The sequence below is a fragment of the Bison bison genome, unplaced genomic scaffold (assembly GCF_000754665.1).
Source record: "Bison bison bison isolate TAMUID 2011002044 unplaced genomic scaffold, Bison_UMD1.0 scf7180017846162, whole genome shotgun sequence".
NCBI lineage: Eukaryota > Metazoa > Chordata > Mammalia > Artiodactyla > Bovidae > Bison > Bison bison.
This window is the reverse complement of record NW_011476735.1, coordinates 15,436-24,559: the sequence shown is the minus strand read 5'-3', so window position 1 is coordinate 24,559 and position 9,124 is coordinate 15,436. Positions and strand designations below refer to the sequence as shown.

The 9,124-nt window shown below is 61.1% G+C and overlaps 1 protein-coding gene across 1 annotated transcript in view; it reads left to right on the top strand.

Moving 5' to 3' along the window:
* The first annotated feature begins 543 nt into the window (after positions 1-543).
* Positions 544-9,124, top strand: part of SNAPC4 (small nuclear RNA activating complex, polypeptide 4, 190kDa) — a 22,856-nt gene continuing 14,275 nt past the window's right edge. The window contains exons 1-10 of the mRNA XM_010838754.1: positions 544-1,514; positions 2,446-2,498; positions 3,580-3,747; positions 3,869-3,994; positions 4,349-4,427; positions 4,723-4,804; positions 5,490-5,594; positions 5,675-5,747; positions 5,963-6,127; positions 9,063-9,117. Coding sequence (XP_010837056.1) covers positions 1,385-1,514; positions 2,446-2,498; positions 3,580-3,747; positions 3,869-3,994; positions 4,349-4,427; positions 4,723-4,804; positions 5,490-5,594; positions 5,675-5,747; positions 5,963-6,127; positions 9,063-9,117 — 1,036 coding nt within the window. The 5' untranslated portion in view covers positions 544-1,384. The remainder of the gene's footprint in view (positions 1,515-2,445; positions 2,499-3,579; positions 3,748-3,868; positions 3,995-4,348; positions 4,428-4,722; positions 4,805-5,489; positions 5,595-5,674; positions 5,748-5,962; positions 6,128-9,062; positions 9,118-9,124) is intronic.

Sequence of the window (9,124 nt, the reverse complement as noted above, 5' to 3'; positions counted from 1 at the left end):
GAACTGACGTGGCCATGGCCAGGACAGTCCTGAGCACTCGGCGGGTTTTCTCCTCGGTTCCTCTACCAAAACCCTGGAGACAACTCACGGAGAAACAGCACAGACAAGCTCGGGGGCGGCTGCAAGAGGTCCCACCCCCGGGAGCGTGACCAAGGCACCCGGGACCCCAGCTGAGTGCCGGCGGACGCGGGCAGTTCCAATGCTGGCCGCGCGGGGGCACCACCGGCCCGTCCCGAGAGCCCGATCCCAACGTGCCTTGCGTTTCCGTCGCGGCCTTGGAGGCGGGACTTCCGGCCCGCGGCGACGTAAGGAAGCGTGTGCGTGGAGGCTGAGGGGCCGGGTCCCAGTGCAGGTGAGGAGCGGGCAGGGGAGGGCCGGGAGGAGGAGCGACCCGGGAGAGCCCGGGGGCGGCGGGGGAGGAGCGGCGAGAGGCGGCATGCCGGCCGGCTGGCTGGGGAGCGGGCTACGCGCAGGGCCTTGTTATCGCCCGGGCCCCGTCGGGGGCGCGCGGGCCGGGCGGCCGGACTACGCCGCCCGTCCTGGAAGCCTCGTTCCCGCTGCCCGCGAGCTGGGGGCGTTCCGGGTGGCGGCGGCGGCCCTGTTTGCCGCTCTGGAGGCCCCCGATCGCCTGCACCGGGGGGGCGTTGCGGGGCGGCCACGGGTGGGAAGGGGCTTCTCCTGGGTGTTTTGGCCCCTAAGTCTGAGCCTGTGTTTCCCTGGCGTTCCCTCTGCCCCTGGTTTATTCTCCCACTTGTTTATTAGACGTCCCAGACTGTTGTTTCCAAAGGAAAAGAGGTACCTGTTCCTTTCTCAGAGGCTTGTTCAGGCTCAGTCCCGAAAGCCAGGTGTTGTGCTGGGGCTTCAGCAGGCCCTGCCCTCCCGGAGGGGGCTTCCACCCAAGGCTGTGGACCCTGCCCCCCGGTGGGTGTGTATTTTATTTGGTGCCCGATGCCCTCTGTGTCCAGCTCTGTGCTGGGGGGCGAGCGGATGCACCTCGGGGTTATGGGCCTCGTCCTTGTCCTCTAGTGACTTTGCCACCACACTTTGCTTTTGATGCATTGGGTTTTGTGGTGGGAAGACAGACCGGGCAGCTGGGCGGTGTTGCTATCCATCACTGCCCTCCCGCAACCCCTGCCCCGGTGCTGGCTGCAGCCTCAGCGTGGCTGACAAGGCAAAGAGCAGGAGCTCACAGGGCCCTGGGGGTGCCAGGTAGGCCCAAGGCTCCCCAGAGATACCGTCGTCACGCCTGGGCTTCTCGGAGCCCGGTGCCTGCTCTGGTCAGGCTTCTGCCGTCCCCCGCAGGGCCGAGCGTCTGAGGGGCAGGTGGGGTTCCCGCGTGCTCTGGGTTTCTGACATCTCAGGATGTGTTGCAGGCGGGGCTGTCATGGATGTGGATGCTGAGAGAGAGAGGATCTCCAGGGAGATCCAGCAGCTGGAGAGGATCTTGGATCCCTGCTGCTCGAGCATCAGCATGGACGTCTCAGAGTCCAGTCTCAACTCGGATTCGGATGCAGGTCAGCACCCACACTCCTTGGTCAGAGCGGCCGTGTCTGCCCTTGGACCACGGTCAGCCACAGTGCGTCACACCGCTGGGTCTTTAGTCCGCTGGCCAGCATCACCATGCTCTCTCATCAGCCCCTGGCCCTGCGGGCATGCATGAGCACCCTGCCTCTTGGGGCCGCAGGCTGTCCTGGGAGGGGGGCCCTGCTCTCCTTCTCAGGATCGGAAGGCTGCTGGCCTCAGCCCCCCGGCTTGAACAGTCTGCCACCGCTGAGACCCCTTGGATCTCTTCCTGGTGCTCAGGCAGCTGCCCTCTGTCGGAGGCCCCCGCTGCCAGGGCTCCCCTTCTGCCCACCCCATGTGCTCCCCTGGGCCCCGAGCACCCCTCCCGGCAGCTCTGGCCTGAGGTCTGCCTGCACAGACCGAGCCATCCAGGGCCCAGCCTCCCATCCCTCAGGCTCAGGGGCGGCCCTAAGGCTGAGCCTGTCACGGTTCCCAGCTACACGGGCCTTCTCTCACCTGATCCTGGGCCTCTGTGCGTGGCCCCCCTCCCCGCTCTGACCAGCTCCAGTTCCCCAAGGACAGAGCTGTCTCTCGTGAAGCCTGCCCTGGCTGTCCCTACAGTTCCTGTTTGCTCCATGCCTGGGGAAGCCCCACGTTAGGCTGACATCTTGTCTTTCTGGCTCATCCTACCCTCAGCCCAGTGCCCACTGCACACAGAGGGCTGTGCTCAGCCCCCCGGGCATAGGCGGGGGGTGGGGGAGGTCCACGCAGCGTGCATCCCACCCCAGGCCTCTTGTCCCCTGTGGACCTCCTCGCTTCAGCGCCCCCCCCGCCCCCCGGTCTGTGGCTGCACTGGCCGGTTGGTTTCAGCACCTGTGGGGTGCATCACCAGCTGCTGCGTCCAGCGCTGGGCACCGACACCGTGTGCTTGCATTCCTGCAGATTCGCTGCCCGACGAGGACTTGGACTCGGACGCTGCTGGCCCACTGCTCTCGGTAACCTGCGGCCTGAGGTGGCCGTGCTCGCTAAAGTGGACACACCACCCTTCCAGTGGGTCTGGGGAGGGGGTGCTTGGAACTCACCTTGGCTCTTCTGTATTATTAAAGTCTCACAGATGTTGTCAGTCAAGAGAGAAGGGGTGTCATCAGAAGTACACACGTCCCTAGAGATAACCGTCATCACAGCTGGGCGTTCACTCCTCTCGCCTTCTCTTAGCTCCTGCCGGCCGCACTGACCTCAGCCAGACATGACTCGGGGGAGGCTGAGCGTGCTGCCTGGTCCTGCCCCGTAGTCACCGCTCCATGCGTCGGGGGCAGTGGCAGCCCCGGTCGGTGCGCGCGCGCTGGAGCCGAGAGCAGCAGCTGGGAGCAGAGGGAGCGCTCGGGCCTGCCGCTCCGTGCCTGCCGTCTGTGTATCTTGTGATTTTCTGTTAGTTTGGGAAATTTTTATAATTGCTTTTTGTTTTTCCACTAAGTCGATAGACATGGATTTGTTTCCTCTTTGTAGTAGCTGGGTGGTGCCCTGATACGGACTTACTGTAGTTTCGCAGCCTTCAGACGCGCCACCTTGAGGTGGCTGTTTGGCTCAGCTTGGTTTCAGTCTTGCCGGCGCCGTGGGGCCCACGTTCCCACTCCCTGCGTCTGCCAGCAAACCTGTTGTACAGCGAGTCCGAGTTTCTCGGGAGTTTTTACTGTCGACGGTGAAAATTGCTCATTTCCTCATTCTCTCACCTGAGGTGTATTCTTAGAGACGGCATATGAATCGGCTTTGTTTTTTAATCATTTTCTTTCTTTGTTTAAATTTATTCATTTTTAATTGAAAGGTAATTGTTTTACAATATCGCGTTGGTTCCCATCACACATCAGCGTGTATCAGCCATACATATCAGCCATACACATGAGCCTCCCTCCCACCTCCCGTCTAAATTGGACCGTTGTAAACTAGGAGACGTGTCCGGGCGCTGTGTGGTCCACGGTCAGGGTGGCGTGTCACCGGCCCAGCGGCCAGACCGCAGCTCACCTGCAGCCGTGCGTGTGCGCGTGTCTCCCTCACCTGCAGTTCCCCGCTTGTCTCCAGGAGGAAGAGAGGTGGGGTGAAGCCAGCAACGACGAGGACGACCCCAAGGAGAAGGCGCTCCCTGAAGACCCGGAGACCTGCCTGCAGCTGAACATGGTCTACCAAGAGGTGGTCCGGGAGAAGCTGGCGGAGGTCAGCCTGCTGCTGGCCCAGAACCGGGAGCAGCAGGTCAGGCGGGCCTGGCCCGGGAGGCGCTGCTGCCCGGCCCCGGGGCACCGGGCCCTGGGTCCCGTCCTCCAGGGGAGCCGCTGCTGGCCGACCCACCAGCGGCCCTGTGTGTCTGCTGCAGGAGGAAGTCATGGGCGACCTTATGGGCGTCAAGGGCCCCAAGGTGAAGGACGACAGGAACCCGCCCCCAAACCTGTACCTCGGACACTTCATGAAGCCCTACTTCAGGGACAGGGTCACGGGAGTGGTGAGTGGCCCGCGCGCTGCTCGCGTCCCCGCGACCTGCCGTGGGCATCGGGACTTCCTCAAATTCTCAGGAGCATGTTCCCCGGGCTTGCTGAACTGAAACCCTGCCAGCCCCAGGAGGGAGCGGCAGGCCTGTGTCCTTGGGAGGGAGCAGGTGGCTTCGGCCCACGGACAGGCGGCGCTGAGTCCTCCCCGCGGGGCAGCCCGGCCCTGCTGCAGGTGGCGTCCAGGGCCGCTTCCCAGGCCGTGCTCTAGGGCCGGGTGTCCACGCACGCTGGGGGCCAGGGTCCTGAGTCCCGGCGGAGAGCATGCTTGGCTCTGCCCACAGAGTGATCCGCCTGCCATTCTCCGACAGGGGCCTCCTGCCAACGAGGACACGCGGGAGAAGGCTGCCCAGGGCATCAAGGCTTTCACGGAGCTCCTGGTGACCAAGTGTACGAGCCCCGCCCCAGGAGTCCGCCCTGACCGCTGGCCTGGCCCACCTGAGGGCCTGCCCTTCCCCACTGAGTGGGGTCACGGGGTTGGTTCGTGAGGGACAGACCGGGCCTCCCCGGGCTCGCTCTGTGCTCTCCCACCTCATCCCTGCTCCGGGGTGTGTGCTGGGGGCGAGTCCCGGGCGGCCTCCCGCACGGTCACTTCCTTGCCACGGGCTGGACAGGGTGGGCTGGGGGGTCGTCGCTGACAGGGTGTGACCCTGAGTTACCCCGTCGCATCCTCATCTCTCTGCAGGGAAGACCTGGGAAAAGGTCCTGCTCAGGAAGTCGGTGGTGAGCGACCGCCTGCAGCGGCTGCTCCAGCCCAAGTTGCTCAAGTGAGTGCGGAGGCTCCCTGCCCTGGGGCGAGGCCCGGGCGGGCTGGCGGCTCCGTGGCCAGAGGCCTTGCGCGCGTCCCCCGCTGCAGCAGGAGCAGCACAGCCCCTGGCCTCTCCCTTGGTGGGGGGTGTGAGGGCCAGCCCGTCCTCCGTGAGTCGTCGGCCTGGATCGGGCTGCGCTGAGAAAGAGAACTGTTGGCAAGACGGGCGTCCCACGTGTGCTGACGGGGTGGGATCTCCTGACCACGCTGCAGCACCTGGGGTCAGGCCAGCGGTCCCTAGGGCCGCCTCCCGGCTCGAGTGGGTCCGGGCTTGTTTTGGGGCAGTGGGGTCACGCCTCGGGTCCTGCTCGGCTTGTCCTGGAGGTGGTTGTCTCTGAGGGTCAGCACGTTTGGAGATCGGACGACGTGCCGGGTGCCAGTCGTGTCTCCTGTGTGAGCACCGCCGTGTGCACTGCCCGCGTGCCCGTCACAACAGCTGCACACAGGGCTGCGGCTTTCTCTCCGGGTGTTTGGTGGGGAGGGTCAGCCTTTGGAGCCTGTGCTCCCCACAGCCGTGCCGCGTGGCGTTGCTGGCAGGAGACCAGCCCCGCGGGTGCCTGCCCAGATCCGTGGAAACACCAGGCCAGCTGGCCGCGGGCACAGCATCGCCGTCGGTCCCACAGGCGCCTTTCCCTGCCTTTCAGGCTGGAGTACTTGCAGCAGAAGCAGAGCAGGGCCACAAGCGAGCTGGAGAAGCAGATCCTGGAGAAGCAGGCCAGGGAAGCGGAAAAGGAGGTGCAGGACATCAAGTGAGCGGTCCTGCCGGGGCGGGCATGGTCTGTGGGGAGCTGAGGGCTGGCATGACCCCGTGACCCCGCCCTCTCTGCAGTCAGCTCCCGGAGGAGGCCTTGCTGGGCGACAGGCTGGACAGCCACGACTGGGACAAGATCTCCAACGTCAACGTGAGTCCCAGTGGCCAGGGCGGGGTCAGCACCGGTCATTGAGGCCACGACCTGCGTGGCCACTAAGCCTGCTGGGACTCCCTTTGGTCACACGCAGGTCCAGCAGCATGGATCGCTTTGGGGGCTTCCCCGCCGGCACTTCCCGGCAGCCTGGACAGAGACCCCACTCCCCGCGGCCCACTCCCACACAGACAGGTCTGTTTGTCTGTCTGCAGTTTGAGGGAGGCCGCAGCACGGAGGAGATCCGCAAGTTCTGGCAGAACCACGAGCACCCGAGCATCAACAAGCAGGAGTGGAGCGAACAGGAGGTGGCCCAGCTGAAGGCCGTCGCAGCCAAGCACGGCCACCTGGACTGGCAGAGTATCGCCGAGGAGCTGGGGGTGAGGGTCATGCTGCGTCCAGGGCCTGCCCTTGCAGCCGCCAGAGGGTCGGCTCGGGCCACTCGGGAGGGCAGCTGGAGGGTCGGCTCGGGCCACTCAGGAGGGCGGCTGGAGGGGTCGGCTCGGGCCACTCGGGAGGGCGGCTGGAGGAGGTCAGAGGTTGCTTGGACCACACCACCTCCCACGGATGCCCTCCTGAGCAGCCTCGGTGTCCCGCCTGCTTGGTCCCTTTCCCGAGCCTCACCTCCTGCTCTGGACCGTGCTCTGGTGGTCTGGGAAGACTCTTTACCTGGTTCCTTTGGGTTTTGTTCTTTCTCGTCTCCTAAGGCAGGGACTGAGTTCTCACTCACCTCTGTCTTTAATGAAGATGGTGTTTGAGGTCCAGTTTTCTGAGAACAGCGTGGTACAAAATGTCTCTTTTTTATCGGTTTTGGAGTGACTATGGTTTTCATTGCTGCTTTGGATCTTAAATTATGTAGAAGTATGTTGTATCATTTTTAAACAGTGACGTTTCTTAGAAAGCCTTTTATTCTTCAGTTTGAATTTTATGGCAGTTTTAAAATTTATTCTCGTTTTATTTATTTTTTTGGCCACTTCACGTAGCATGCAGGATCTTAGCTCCCCAGCCAGGGGTCAGACCTGCGTCCTCTGCAGTGGAAGTGTGGAATCTTAACCACCAGACCCCCAAGGAAGTCCCTAAAATCTCCTCTTTTTAATTTCTCACTTTTGTGACCAAGTGCATGGTTACAGCAAACTCAGCTAAACTTAGCAAAGCCATTTAAAAACCAAAGTGCATCCTTTGTCCTGAATCTAGGAGTCTGTGAAAGCCTGTTAAGTAGAGTTTGTTACATCTGTGAATTGTGCTCTGAAATAGTTGTGTTCATGCGACTAGGCTGGAACCTGGCCTAACAGTGCAGACAAGTCCTTCTGCCTTGTGTCTCTGTCTTGCGATTGCATTTAGATGCTGTGCAACTTAGTACGCACTCTTTTACTTACTTGGTAAATGATGCTCTAAAAAGTCATTTTATGCCCTGAGTCCTAATGACTGGACCACCAGAGAGTTCTTCCCTTGTCTCTACTTCCTCAGTCTGTCTCTTTTATTATTAATTTGATACTGGCTGTGTTGGGTCTTCGTCACTGCGTGTGGGCTTTCTCGAGGTGCAGTGCGCGGGCTTCTCGTTGCAGCGGCTTCTCTTGCAGAGACGGGCTCTAGGGCACACGGGCATCAGTGGTGTGGCACACGGGCTTCATTGCTCCAAGGCATGTGGGATCTCCCCGGATCAGGGACCGAACCCATGTCTCCTGCATTGACAGGCGGATTCTTTATCACGGAGCCACCAGGGAAGCCCAGTATTTTTAAGACTGTGTTTTTGTTTTGTCTTGGCTGCACTGTGAGGCTTGTGGGATCTTAGTTCCCTGGCTAGGGATCGAACCCACCCTCCCTCCAGTGGAAGTGCGGCGTCTTAACCACCGGACCACCAGGGGATGCCCAAGGCTGGTTTTTTTTTTTTTTTAAAGCTGTTTTAGGTTCACAGCAAAGCCTGAGAGGAAGGCACAGGGCTTACTCACACACCCTTTGCCTCCACATGGACACAGCCTCCCCTGTTATGAGCATCACTCACAAGACGGAGATTTTTTTTTTTCTTTTTTACCAGAGATAGATCTACGCTGACTCGTCGTGGTTCGCATCGATACGCATTTAAGGTTCCTGCATGTCTTTTCGTGGCTTGATGGTTCTCTTCTTGTTCACGCCGATTAACATTCCATTGTCTAGATGGGCGAGAGTTTTCCATTAACCTACCGAAGGGCGTCCTGGGTGCGCTTACAAGACTTGTCAATTATGGGTAAAACTGCCAGTAACACCCACATGCAGGTTTCTGGGTGGAGGGACGTTTTCCTCCCTTTGGATAAATACCTGGGAGCACAGCCGCTGGGCCACGCGGTGCGGACGCGCTCAGCTTGTGAGAAAGCAGCTGGCTGTCTCCCACAGCGGCTGCGCCGCCCCGCGTCCCCCTCATCTGGTGCGTAAGGGTTCTGCATCTCGGCTGCTTTTGCAGTGTCTTGGGTTAACCTGCGTCTTCCTGGACGACTGTCCAGGGGGCACTTGTCCCCACGCACCTATCTGCCTTCCGTATGTCGCCCTTGGTGCGGCGTCTCCTGAGGTCTTGGCCTGACTTTTGGTCAAGCTGTTCACGTTCTGATGCTAAGTCATACGTGTGCTCTGTGTGACTCAGGTAACCGTCCGTATTACATGTGCCTTTTGCAGTTATCTTCTCCCAGTCTGGGACTTGTCTTCTGATTCTCTTGCCATTGTCTTTTTAACTTTGGTGAAGTCCAGCTTAGGAATTCTTCATTTTACAGATCCTGCTTTTGATGTCTCAAAAGACATCGCCAACCCCTGTGCTCTGTAACCAGAGAGCTTTCTCTGGGAGAGAAGACACGTCACGTCACCGCAGGGGGCTCGTGGAAAACCGCTTTTCCACAGATGAGTGAGGGGGAGGACATGCACAGAAACGTTTACAGTGGGCCCCGGGGGTCTGTGAGCTCAGCTGGAAGCTGGGGGGCCTTTACCTCGGAGCTCTCCCTGAGAGGGCGTCCCTGGACACAGGCGCCACCCCAGGGACTCTCCAGTACCACCCTGACACGTGCATCTCTCAGCCACCCCTGAGGGGGGCTTCAGAGGGGGTGCCTAAGGGCCGCAGCCCGGCCTGTAGTGCAGGATGCTTTGCCGCAGTCCTGGCCAAGCAGAGGCCTCCCTTGGGAATTTGTGCTTGCGGTGATTTTGGTGTCACATCAGGGAGGCGACGTTTGTGGGCACACTTCGATGAGCTGATGTCAAGGGCCCTCTTCAGTGGCCCTGGGCCTTCTGTCGGGGTGCCCTCCGCCAGTCCCCCAGGGCGGCCTGGTCAGCCCCTGCCCCGCTCTGGCCCTGCAGACGCACCGCAGCGCCTTCCAGTGCCTGCAGAGGTACCAGCAGCACAACCCGGCCCTGAAGCG